Below are 14,165 nucleotides of genomic sequence, written 5' to 3' on the forward strand. Positions count from 1 at the left end.
GAGATTTAAAATTGGGACTGGTAACCATACAGACAATATATAAAGCTAGGTGACTACAAGATATTACTTAGGGAATAAAGGTAGAAAAAAAAGATGTTTGAATAAAACCCTGGATAACTCCATAACTAACTGGTCAGGAATGTGAGAAAGGAGTCATGCAGAAGAATCAAGAGAAAACGGGGTTTTAGAAGTTCAGAAAATGTGTCAAGATGGAAAGAGTGACCAAATGTTATCCTGCTGCTGATAAGCTGAGCAGGAAGAGATGTGAGAACTGGACTTGGCTAAGATGGAGTTACTGGATACAGTGGAGTGACTGGGGCAAAAGCCTAGCAAACATGAGTTTAAGGCAAAATGGAAGGAGAAGTAGAGTGAGAACAGACAACTCTTTCAAAGAGTATTTCTTTAAAGGGAAGTAACAGCAAGAGGGGAATGTGAAATTATCTGAGTTTTTGTTTTTAGACTGAGAGAAAGATTTTTATCTGGTAGAAATGGAGTAAATAAAGATTTAGTCAGAACTACAAGTTTATGTGAATTTTTCATCAGGATAGTAAAGACTTACACCCTCCAAAGTTCTTGGCTTCTTAATTAGCCTTTACTGAAAAAGATTTATGACATATTTTGATTCCTAAAAAATTCTTCACTTATAATAATGTAACTAATTTCAGAACCATAAATATAAACATAAGACTCCTTAATCCTCATGATTCTCCCTTTGTATCATTTAGAAATGAAATAAAGTAAAATAAATGGCTTAATATGTATTTAAATGTTTTCTTTTGCATCTTCTAAATATTTACACTCTCTTTTTTTTCATATTTCTCTCATGACCTATTATTAGCAGAAACGTTTATCACTAAGACTCTTAATATAAATCAGTATGGACCTAATTTTAGAAAAAACATCCCAGTCTATTTTTATCAATGAATGGAAACACTAGCCTTAAGTGGTCATTTTCATTCATATCCAATTTTAAATACAATATGGAAGAGAAGGATGCCTTTCAGTCTCTAGTATTTCCTTTATCCTGAATTTACACTGACTTTTTAGTCTTTATGGGCTTCTTACAGAAATTTAAAAAAAAAAAAAAAATCAAAGCTAATGCACCCAGATGATCTATGTAAACATAGTAACAACTTTCAACAAACAACTCAATATACTCAGAAAACCCAGGCATGTTGTAACAAAAGCAACAGAAGGAATGGTAGACAATTGTAATTGCTTCAGAGAGTTGACAGTTGTAATTGCTCAGAATAATACCAGATACTAAATAGACTTGAATTCTAGACTACTTGAATTAACAGGTGAAGAATGGAAAGTTGTCTATCTAAACAAATAAGAGAATTTTGTACTGCTTTCTCTTTACGAGTTTTCAGGATACTAGTATAATATTCACTTCCAATTTCTAATGTCTTCTCACTTAGCATCGTCCATTCATTGCTTCACGGTGCCTTTATCATACCCCCAATCCACTAAATTTGGGTAAAACTTAAGATAATTGCCAAGTATAACCATGAGAGAAAAAAGGAGGGAGGGAACACTTACTAACCACCATCTTAATTAAAAGCAATTTAAAAAAACATAAGGGAACAATGACGTTAATGAATAGTATTATCCACATATGTTAATCAGTGACAAGCTTCTGAAATTCTAGGGGTATGCTTCTCCAGAAAAGTCTAGGAAATGAGTCTAGGAAATGCAACCTTTAATTGCATTATAACTTCAATGAACTTCAATTCTCAAGCAGAAATGACAAAGGGCCCTAGTTACTCCTGAGAGAAAAGTGGAATAATTTCAACTGCATTCCCGTTTTTAGCTTAATAGGATTGATAAGAAGTGCTCATCCAAAAAATGCCATTATTTGTTTTATAATAACAATACTTAATAATAGTTAACTAACAAGTCACATTTTTGTAATTTATTGATTATTTGGCCAAAACAGCTTACCTGGTACAAAATACTCTGTTTGCATAAACCAGTGAAATTCCAAATGAAATCCCAAGTGTATGGCCTTAAACGTGACAAGGAAAATCAAATAAAGAACGGACACTGTGCCTGTGAGACAAAATTCAGAAACCATTTATCATCTTTGTGTATTTTACAGATTATTTTAAAGTTAAGCTTTGTTTCTAAATTTCAGCGAAGTGTGGAAAATTATTATTCTCATTGATCATTCCCACTAAAACCCAGGTGGGATCTAAAGAATAGAAAGAAGCTACATGAGTTTTCAGAAAGCAAAACACTATGTAGTAGGCCTAAGAACTAAATGAAGGTAGCTCAGATACTGAAGAACGTAAAACTGTTTAATTTATTTAAGAGCTGAGTTAAGTGGAGGATACATGCAAAAAAAAAATCCATTACAAAATTGTAAGATTACCCAGGAGGAGAAAAGCAACATGAAACTGACCCTTATTCTTTGTATTGCAAATATTAGAGATGGTCAAAATGCTGGAAAAGTCTGTCACAGCACTTACTATAAGATGGTAAGAAAGTAAAGAAAGAAAAGTAAGAAAGAAGAGAAAGAAAAGATGTGGCTCATAAGACTATTTGAGAAAGGTGATAAGCCAAATAATCCATGAATAATGTGAACTAGTACCTAGAGAAGGGTTTGACTGGATAGTACTACCTGCTAGATGATAAGATTCCTAGCTATTCATACACAGGGTGAAGTGGGTATTCAGAATTTTTAGTAATCTAGAAGTTAGAGAGTTTTACTCTTAAGGAATTAAGTCCAGTCATTATGGAGTAGAGTCAGGAGATTCTAGTGGGTTTCTTTCTATAGGAATTACATATTAATTTCTGTAAAGAGGCTATAGTTTTAAAACAAAGGGAAAGTACCAAAAAAAAAAAAAAAAGACAAAAGCAAAATATTCTTAAGGAGGTAGAGAATAATCAACCTGGTTACAAGTCTAGTGATTGTTTTAGCAAATACTTTTCCCAGTTTATATGCTAATGTTAAAAGATCTGTTCCATAGGAAAGTCGGCAAGCAAATCAGGAAACCACAAATAAGCTATATAAGCTCTACTATGGGTTTGCAGAGTAGTTGACAAAGAAACGATAAAAAAAAGAGGCCAAAGCTTATATCCCAATTCTTGATTTTCTGTGTATGTCTGTGGCAGTCTTGCAGAGAACCCTATTGTGAGGCAGAGAGGTATAAAGAAACTTACCTCCTCCTTTGGTTTTCTGAAAACCCCAAAAGCTAACTCCTTGATGTGATGAATAATCTAATTATTTTATACTCTACACTGCCTACCAGGAGATCAGAACTATAGGGAGGAGGTGAAACCCTATGGATTATTTGGGGTTATCAATTTTTTATGACTATTATCCTTATAACCAGATCTAAGTTTTCATTGGGGATTCCTTTTGTCATCTTAAAGTTCAGTATTGCAAATGAAGATGGGATAAAAAACATTTCTTTAATGATGCAGAAATTTGTGAAATTTCTTCAGTGATTTCGGAAATTTCTGAAAAACTGGACTCATGGTAAGAAGTCTGTACTTTTAAGGAGGAAACAGTGTTCTTGTAAAGAAAAAGCAATGAGGAGGACAGTAAAAGCAGAATAAACCTCATTAGGGTGAGTTAGAGAACGATATCCCAGGTTGAAAGCTAGGTGATAATTCTGTGCTATACTCTTAAGTAGAAACTGTAGGAAAAAATATTCTGGTAAATTCTTAAGTTTCCAATCCTTAGTATTGAGATTCCCTGTATTATCCAGTTTGGATCTCTCCTCCTGAAATCTTAATCTGTTTCCTCTAGTTGTACCCACCAAGGAAATGAACAGTGGTTCAGTCACCCTAGAATGGGACAACTAATAATTCATTTTCTAAAAAAAAGAACCTGGGCTTGAAATGGTCATCTATATTTTTCTCTGTGTCAAACTCCAAAAAAAACCCACAAAGCAGGGTAACATATAAGTTAACAAATTAAACATAGGTGAATAGGCCTGGTAGGTAACTCTCCCCAGCCAGATCATAATTCCACAGAATCCAGTGTGAACTCTATTACACAGAAGCTCCATAACACAGTGTCTCAGCTTACCTAGGATATTAAATTTTGAAAAAAATGAAGGAGATTTGAAATTGAGCAGTGGCAGGAGGAGTCCTATGAGGTAAAAGGGCACTGTCTTGGACTTATTCCACCACTTTTCAAACTGTTTGAGTCCTGTGTCATTGGCATAGAAAATCATAGAGCCATTGTTGGGATGGTCGCCACTCCCAGCACTTGGACAAATCACTGCAACAGAAAAGCATCAGGTTAGAGAAGACCACAAAGAATACAAAATGGCTACCCCAGAGACTGACACTTGCTCTACCAACCTCAACTTGTATCATGAATAAGTTTCTGCTTTCTGGAAAAAAAAATAGAGGTTTATATTTGAACACATTAGGAAACTTTTACTTACAAATAATTAAAGGTGGGAGAATCTTAGAAAATTCTGAGGTATATCCTTAATTTCTATAAGAAGCTACAAAATTATCCTACCAACTATCTTTTGGTTCCATTGCCAGAGAGAAAATACTGAACTGAACGGTATTTCATCTTATTTATACAATAATGTAAGAAATATTCAGGGTGACTGTTTACTACCTTTGTGCTAATAACCCACACAAAGTCCAAAGAACAAGTCTGTTTCCTTCTTTCTTTTTAGAGGGGGGAGGGGCAAAAGGAGAGAAGGAAAAAGACAATCTCAAGCAGGTTCCATAACCAGTGCAGAGTCCAACATGGGACTCAATCTCACAACCCCGAGACTATGACCTGAGTCAAAGTCAACAGTCAGATGCACAACTGACTGAGACACCCACCCGCCTCAGAACAGATTTCCTTAACAATAAACAAAATCTATGGGTTTGGAATAAAAAGTGGACATCATTGAAACAGATGACATGTTAGTGCCAAAACCTAACTTGCTTATAGCTTACGAGTCTTGAATTCCAGCAATATGGAATAATTCTCGTCTGAGTTTATCACATTTTATAACAGCCTAATAGCTTAGATGATAGCCAGAGAACTGCTGAGTAAAATACATTTTTCCTAACGCTGATCTTGGAGTGGCTGGCAATTTCTTCTGTTAGGAGAGATGATAAAAATCATTCTATGTTTCTAATTTCACAATACTACTTTCCTTAATAATCAGCACCTTAAAAACAACTCTTAATGCTGGTGAAAAATACTCCTAATAAGTAACAAGCATTCTCATCATTAGCTAAAGAGAAAATGATATATTCATTTTAAGTTCTGTTTTTAATTTTATTCTCTACCCATTATATATTTGGCATGCCACAAAGGCAAACACTTACTTTTCTTGCTTAGTCTGCTTTTTAACATGGTTTTTTTTTTTTTTTTTCTAGGTCTGTACAGAAGTAAATTAACTTGAATTTTTTTGTGTGCTAGTAATTACAGTGGAAAACAGCACAGGCTATGGAACTAAACTGACTAAATAATGAATCTTGACTCTCTCACTTAGTAGTTGTGTAACTTTGGGTAAGTCATTAACTTCTCTGTGCTTTGGTTTTTCCATCTAGGGAGTGAAGTTAACATAATCTACCTAGCAGTACTATAAAACTAGAAGTGCTATAAAACCATAAAATACTTAGAAGTGCTATAAAACATTTAGGATAATGCCTACACACAGTAAGTATCCAATAAAGGTTAATTATAATTTTACATTAACTGAAATGGATTGTTTCATAGTATTTAACACATCATTCAAAGAGAAGAACGCAAAGTAAACTGACTTTGCTGATGGTACTCTCCAAATCATCAGTGTAATCAGGAAACTTATGAACATATTTTAAAGTTAAACCAAAATATGTTAGTGTTTAAGTATTCAAAAGTGTGTGTGTGTGTGTGTGTGTGTATCTGTCTGTCTGTCTACAGAAATGCTGGTACTGCACCCACTCATTTGCTAGTGTTAATAAAACACAGGTTAATGAGTTTAATTAAGGAACAAAGACACTGAACAGTAAACACTGAAACATTTGCTTTAAGAGAGGAGAGACTTCCATCTGTTCATTATATCTTCAGAGCCTAGAATAGTTCCTGACACATAATAAGCTTAATAAATATATGTTGAGGGGCGCCTGGGTGGCAGAGCTGGTTGAGCTGTTGATTCCTGGTTTTGGAGTACATCATGTTCTCAGGGTGGTGGGATGGAGCCCCTCATTGGGCTCATGCTAAACATAGAGACTGCTTAAGACTCTCTGCCCTTCTCCCTGGCAGTCTGCTCTCTCTCTCTCAAATATATAATTACATTAAAAAAAAATATATATATATAGAATGAATTTTCTTCTCATTGATCAATGTGTTCCTCCATCGGAATGATATCAATTTAGTATCTCTGAAATCTAAATATATAAATCTAACATAAAGATACATTAGAAATCATAATAAAGCTAAATTAGCATTTCTGAAATCTAATACTCTGAAATCTAAATCATTACTACATAAAGCTTTGGGTGATGTTAAAGATTAACAGTAAAACTGTTAAGAAGGTTACATTAGGGGGCGCCTGGGTAGCTCAGTGGGTTAAAGCCTCTGCCTTCGGCTCAGGTCATGATCTCAGGGTTCTGGGATCGAGCCCCGCGTTGGGCTCTCTGCTCAGCAGGGAGCCTTCCTCCTCCTCTCTCTCTCTGCCTGCCTCTCTGCCTACTTGTGATCTCTGTCTGTCAAATAAATAAGTAAATAAAATACTTTTAAAAAAAGGTTATATTAGCTTTTACTTTTTTTTTTTTTTTTTAAGGTTTTATCTATTTATTTGAGAAAGAGAAAACAGGTGAGAGGGAGAGGCAAAGGGAGAAGCAGATGCCCCACTGAGCAGGGAGACCTACTTGGGGCTCTATTACAGGACCCTCAAATCATGACCCAAGCCAAAGGCAGATGCTTAACTGACTGAGCCACCCAGTGGCTTTTACATTAGCTTTTAACATTCACTTTCCTCATGACTGCCACAGTAGATAAATCCATAAGGCACAAAGATTTATTTTTAAAAAATTAATTAAAGAAAACCTTTCTAAGAAATTAAGATTTTTTTTTTAAGTCATGCCTTCAGTTTATTTGTCTGTATTTACTAACTTTTATTCATTATTAGGAAATTATTTTCCAGGATACAGACTTGTGTATCTTAAGCATTAGTAAATAATACAGCAAATGTCTAAAAAAAGTTAACAACCTGAGAACTATGCTTCTAGACTTCCAAAACAATTAGCAAAGATACAAGCTCTTAAAAATATGTATTGACTATTTATAGGCAAACATGGATTCTATAGATGTGAGCTACCATTGTGAACTGCACAATACAAACTCAATCTTGTTTAGCTCACATTAATACAACCTTTCATGGAGTTTCTTTTTTTGAAACACATTGGTTGCCATCAATTTAATACTGGCTCAGTTAATATAATGGTAATGATGTTGCACTAATTCTTTACCAAATATAAAGCAATATGTTCCACCTTAAATTCCTTCTGAAGCAAAGCGGAAAATAAAAAAACAAGCTAAACTTTAAATTTCAAACTACTTACCAGGGTTGCTATCATTGGTACTCAGTACAGCATCCGTGTCATTGATGTGATGAATAAAATCTAAAAATTACAGAAAAAACACAGTTTAATATCAAATGAAAGATGCTAAATCAATCACCCCCTAAAATCTTTGATCTACAAAAATCGTTTAGATCTACTGTGTGGTAATATTACGTAGAACACTGAACCAAGTCGGCTTCATTATTAACCAGCTTAACTACTCTCAGCTTTCTTCTCTACTTACAGGAATGATGTCATGGGCTTCAGTTCCCACTACGAAAAATTTTTACACGATTGCAGATTAAAAAAAGAAAAAAGATCTACTTACACAGCAGAATTTAGTTAAAGCCCTGGAATCAAGATAAAGTATACAGTATTCTACTCATACTAGTTGATATAAGTATAGTTACTTATATAAAGTTCTGAAGTACTTATATAAAGTTCTGAAGCCTGCAGAAGGTGAAAACCAACACTTAAAACAGCAAAACTTATTTGGTGAATCACGTAAAGCTTTCATAAAGTATTATATATGTTTTAATAGACTGAGGATTATGTAATAATTATTGCTCACATGTACCACTAAGTTATACTAAAGGAAGTAGCAAAGTAAAAAGCATATGCAGAATGGGAGAAAATATGTTCAAGTGACATATCTGATAATGGGTTAGTATCCAAAATCTATAAAGAACTCATCAAATTGGGGCACCTGGGTGGCTCAGTGGGTTAAAGCCTCTGCCTTCGGCTCAGGTCATGGTCCCAGGGTCCTGGGATCGAGCCCTGCATCAGGCTCTCTGCTCGGCAGGGAGCCTGCTTCCCTTCCTCCCTCTCTGCCTGCTTCTCTGCCTACTTGTGATCTCTGTCTGTCAAATAAATAAATAAAATCTTAAAAAAAAAAAAAAGAACTCATCAAACTCAATACCTAAAAAACAAATAATCCAATCAAGAAATGGGCACAAGACATGAACAGACATTTTTTTCAAAGAAGACATCCAGATGGATAATAGATACATGAAAAGATGTTCCACATAACTCATCATCTGGGAAATACAAATCAAAACCACAATGGGATACCACCTTACACTGGTCAGAATGGCTAAAATTACCAACACAGGAAACAAGAGATATTGGCCAGGATGTGGAGAAAGGGAAAACCTTTTATACTGTTGGTGGGAATACAAAGTGGTGCAGCCATTCTTAACAATATGGAGGTTCCTCAAAAAGTTAAAAATAGGGATACCCGGGTGTCTCAGTCTGTTAAGCGGCTGCCTTCGGCTCGGGTCATGATCCCAGGGTCCTGGGATCGAGCCCCACATTGGGCTCCCTGCTCAGCAGACAGCCTGCTTCTCCCTCTCCCTCTGCCTGCTGCTCTGCCTACTTGTGCGCTCTCTCTCTCCCTCTTTGTCAAATGAATAAATAAAATCTTAAAAAAAAAAAAAGTTAAAAATAAGACTACCCTATGACCTAGCAAATGAATTATTAGGTATTTACCCAAAGGATACAAAAATACAAATTCTAAGGGGTACATGCACCCTAATGTTTACAGTAGCATTATCAACAATAGACAAATTATGGAATAGCCCAAATGTCCATTAACTGATTAACGGATAAAGAAGATGTGGTGAATACATATGTATGTGTGTGTGTGTGTGTGTGTGTGTGTTTGTATACATATTACCGGAATATTACTCAGCCATTAGAAAGAATGAAATCTTCCCATTTGCAATGATGAGGATGGAGGCAGACTGTATTACGCTAAGCAAATTAAGTTAGTCAGAGAAAGACAAATACCATATAATTTCATTCATATGTGGAATTAAAAAACAAAACAGATGAACAAGGGGGAAGGAAAAAAAGAGGGAAGCACTGTTAAGAGGCTCTTAACAACTGAGGGTTGATGGAGGGAGGTGGATGGGGGTGGGCTAAATGGGGGATGGGTATTAAGGAGGGCACTTGTTATAATGATCACTGGGTGTTACATGTAAGTGAGGAATCACTAAATTCTAACCTGAAATCAATATTACACTATATGTTGACTAGAATTTAAATAAAATTTTGAAAAGAAAAACAAAGTATCTGACTGCTTGACATCTCAAAAAAAAACCATATGCAGATATCTAAGCATTCAAATCACTCTATAGTTAATGAGAAAATGGATTAAGAATGTGTTTTCTTGTTAGACTGAAGTTACTCTATTCTTTTTTTTTTTTAAGATTTTATTTATTCATTTGACACAGAGCGAAAGAGATCACAAGTAGGGAGAGTGGCAGGCAGAGAGAGAGGAGGAAGCAGGCTCCCTGCTGAGCAGAGAGCCCGATGTGGGGCCCGATCCCAGGACCTTGAGACCATGACCTGAGCCGAAGGCAGAGGCCCAACCCACTGAGCCACCCAGGCGCCCTGAAGTTACTTTATTCTGTTTGATGTTAATCTTTTATGACCTTAGTAAGCCTTAAGTGTTTAATTTGAAAGTTAAATGATATGATAAAAAATGTTGGATTAGATTTTCAAGTCATAAAGTAAGTTAAGTATGTATGAATTATTCACCTCCACTGTATGCTTGTCAAGATAAAAGAGGGAAGAGTAGTGCTCTAGGCTTTTGTACTATCTTTAAGGGTTATTAGTGATAAGATTAGAGATGATCAGTTTTTATCTATTTCTTGATGCCAAAGACTCAAATAAGGCTGGTAAAACCTTAACACCAAGTATGGTAGGGTGAATAGTCTACCCTCAAATCCACATCCATAGGAACCTTAGACTGTGACCTTATTTGGAAATAGGGTTATTAAGTTATATAATTAAGATGAGGTCATACATGTTAGGGTAGGCCCTAAATTCAATGACTGGTATCTTTAATAAGACACACTGAGGGAAGATGGCCATGTGAAGACAGGCAGAAATTGGGTGATGCAGCCACAAGCTGAGGAATGCCAAGGATTGCCAACAATCAATCACCAGAAGCTAGGAGGAGATAAGGAAGAAGTATTCTTTCCTAAAGGCTTCAGAAGGAGTGGAGCCCTAGTGACACTTCAATTTTGGATTCCAGTCACCAGGACTGCGAGAGAATAAATTTCTCTTGTTTTAAGCTGAACAGTTTATGGTAATTTGTTATAGTAGCCAAACACATCAAGGCTCAACAAGAACAGTATGAGGAAAAAAAACAAAAAATGAAAAACAAAACAGACTATAGGCTAATATCTCTTTTGAAAAGACACAAAAGTTCTAAATAAAATAGTAACTCTATTCCTCTTGAAAATAAACTGAATCCAGTAAAAAATTTAAAAGTACACATTATGACTGCTAAACTAAGTTTATGTAAGAATATAAGAATGATTTAAATAATACAAAATGTATTCATTTAACTTATCATAATAACAATTTTAAGGAGAAAAGATTGGGGTGTCTTGGGTGACTCAGTTGGTTAAGTGTCTGACTCTTGGTTTCACCTCAGGTCATAATCTCAGGGTTGTGAGACAGAGCCCATGTCTGGCTCTGGGCTGGGCATGAAGTCTGCTTAGCATTCTCTCTCTCTCCCTGCCCCTTTGCCCTGCCCCACCCTGCTCACACTCTCTCTTTCCTCTCTCTTAAAAAATAAATAAATAAATAAAAATAAAGGAGAAAAGATTTATGATCATCTCAAGGGATATAGAGTATTAAATATCTGATAAAATCCAGTACACATTAATAGAAATTCTTAATAATAGGCAGGAACATCTTTAAATTGCTAAAGGGTATAACCAATATCCCACAACAAACTTAATATTTAATGGGGAAAGATATCCACAGGAACAATATAAGGATGTCTACCAGAGACATTATCTACATAACTTTATACTTTGAAAAAGATAAATATGTATAAATATGTGTACATATACACATATATGTTGTGTGTTTGTGTGTATATATATATATATATATATATATATATATATAAATATAAGGATATATGTATATAAATATAAATGTATGTATATAGGTATGAATCATTTAAAATAATAACTGGATGGGTAGTTTTCATTACTTATGAACGACATAACTGTCTAAACATAAAATCCAGAGTGAACCTATAAAATTAGAATCGATATGAGTTTGACATATTTGCTAGATTCAAGACAAAGTTTCCAAAATTAATTAGGTTATTTTATAATAGCAACAAATAACTTGAATTTTTATAATTAACAAATATAGCACTACTTTCTGGGACGATGGAATGGTTTCATGAAGGTGGTATGGTTACATGGATTTATTCATCAAAATTGTATGGCTAGGATTTATGTGTTTCTATGAATGTAAATTCTATCTAAAAAAAAGAACTATATCTATAACAACTGAGGTGGGGAGTGGGTATACGCATAGATCTTTTTTTTTTCAGTGGATAAGATAATGACACCAAGGGAGGAAAAAAATCTGTTCATAGGCAGTAAAAATTTCTCTTTACATATAAAGCACAAATATACAAATACATAAAGAGTTTATAAATGGATAAAAGTATGTCTATGATATTAAAACAAACTGAATCAATTATATCTTCCAGAATTACAAATGACTTTTTACTTTATTTATCCCAAATCCAGAATTTAAGGCTGAAACTAAAACATTGCAGTAGTTACTGTATCTGAAAGTAACTGCTGTTAAAGCATATGATATGGATACTTACTAAAAATAAACCTTCCAGTATTAAAAAGAAAATTAGACATAAGCACCCAATAAACTATCATTGCTCCAATGAGAGATACCAAGGAGAAAAGGAGACTTGACCACTGTCCAAAGGAGCCAAAATAGTATCTGCAGACATCTGGATATTCCCAGGTACTGGTATCCACTGATGCTAGATAAAACAAGAGAAAGAATAAAACAGATGTTACTAATATATCCATTAATCATAATCTGTGTTCCCCCAATTAACTCAAAATATTTAGCAAAATATTAAGAATAGTCCATCACCAGATATTAGAACACAGAATGATGTAACAGAAATTAAAACATTACAGAACAAACACGTAAAAAGATACATAGGTCAACAAAACAGTAGAGATAATATAAGAAACAGATTACAGTATCATAATATTTTGCAATTAATAAAAACAAATGAAAAATCATGGCTAAGCAAAATCATGAGTAAGAGTCAAGATATTATTCAATAATATTTGGCATACTTAAATGACATATGGGGGGAAGTTTTCCTGAGTCCTAATTAATTCAAAAATTAAGTAAGTTAGAAGACAATATAAAAATAGACCTTGAAGGGTTATCCTTTTCTATCAAATGAAGAAATAGAAATACAATGGAAAAGATCAGTAGATATAAACAAACTCATATAATACAAAAGCCATTCAAATGTTGAATGGAAAAGAAAATTGACAAGGAATAATGGCTAAAGGGCTAATGTCTACATCATACAAAAACCTTAGCAGATCTGTAAGAGCATCAAGGTATTTGAGGATAAATGGAAAAGGGGTAAGAATAAATCATAAAATTAAGAAAAAATATATACCCCCTCAAAAAAAAAAAGACAAAATATACATTGCTTAATAAAGCCCTCCCCCTCAAAGACAAAGCCTGGTTTCTTGATTCAAAATTGCTAAGATTCACCTAAATAATGTAGGGATATTTAGGTCCTAAACTACTTTAAAACAATCTAAAAAGGTAATTCCCTGATCCAGAATTTACAGAGATGAGCAGAGGCAATGTATTACTAAGCTTTGTGAATTCACTAAAATGGACACGTTCATATTTTCATATTTTTCTAGTTACATTTTCTACTTTAAAGAGATTCTAACATCTAGATCTCTTGGTGGGGGATAGATCAAAAGTCACCATTAACTGCTAAGAATCACAGAATTTTGTTTTGTTTTCTTTCTTTCTTTCTTTCTTTTTTTTTTAAAGATTTATTTATTTGAGAGAGAGTGCATGCAGGGGGGAGGGTTAGAGGGAGAGGGAGAGAGACCATCCTCAAGCTGACTCCCTGCTGAACCAGGAGCCTGTCATAGGGCTTGATCCCAGGCCGATGAGACTAAGACTTGGGCCAAAATCAAGAGTCAGACACTTAACTGATAGAGCTACCCAGGCAACCCAGAATCACAGAATTTTCAACTTAGTTCTGAAAAAGACTATTTTTAAAATAAGATCTTATCATATTTTTTTAAATCAGGAAATTAGCATCAAAATAAAGAAACTACAAACCTCTCTGAATTTCAAAGGCAGTCACTAATTCATTGACATATCAGTTCAGCTGTATGCTATGAGTTAGAGAAGTAAATCTTTAGACACAAAATAGTTAACACACATGTGGAATGTACACATTAGTGATCTCCTTCACCAGGAAATACCTATGAATACCCAAATGGTTACTCTATTTTCACCATGGCAAACTCTTACATATCATAGATCGTGATTTCACTACTCTGTAGCAGCAATAAAGTGTTAAAATGCCCATCAGCATGATGACACACATTCCAGTAGTAAAGCCAGCCTGTTTAAAAACACAAATATAGAAAACATATATCATCATGTTAGAATAAATTCATATGCAACCACATTATGTTACCCTACACTAAACAATTATGATAAAAACCTGACAATGTAAAGTTAAATATGATTATCTATTTTCTTCAGTAACTGTCTAGATTTATTAAAACCTTGATTGTAAA

At 34.3% G+C, this 14,165-nt stretch overlaps 1 protein-coding gene across 6 annotated transcripts in view; it reads right to left on the reverse strand.

The window, feature by feature from the left end:
* Positions 1–14,165, reverse strand: part of SLC38A9 (solute carrier family 38 member 9) — an 83,332-nt gene that overhangs the window by 31,190 nt on the left and 37,977 nt on the right. For all 6 annotated transcript variants that reach the window (XR_009353960.1, XM_059175002.1, XM_059175006.1 and 3 more), the window contains 5 exons: positions 13,894–13,987; positions 12,173–12,343; positions 7,522–7,581; positions 4,040–4,234; positions 1,945–2,052 (listed from right to left, as the gene is read on the reverse strand). Coding sequence is in view for 5 of the 6 variants with exons in the window: in XM_059175002.1 (XP_059030985.1) it covers positions 1,945–2,052; positions 4,040–4,234; positions 7,522–7,581; positions 12,173–12,343; positions 13,894–13,987 (628 nt within the window). In the remaining variant the exon portion in view is untranslated. The remainder of the gene's footprint in view (positions 1–1,944; positions 2,053–4,039; positions 4,235–7,521; positions 7,582–12,172; positions 12,344–13,893; positions 13,988–14,165) is intronic.

Source organism: Mustela lutreola, chromosome 5 (assembly GCF_030435805.1).
Source record: "Mustela lutreola isolate mMusLut2 chromosome 5, mMusLut2.pri, whole genome shotgun sequence".
In the NCBI taxonomy this organism is placed as follows: domain Eukaryota; kingdom Metazoa; phylum Chordata; class Mammalia; order Carnivora; family Mustelidae; genus Mustela; species Mustela lutreola.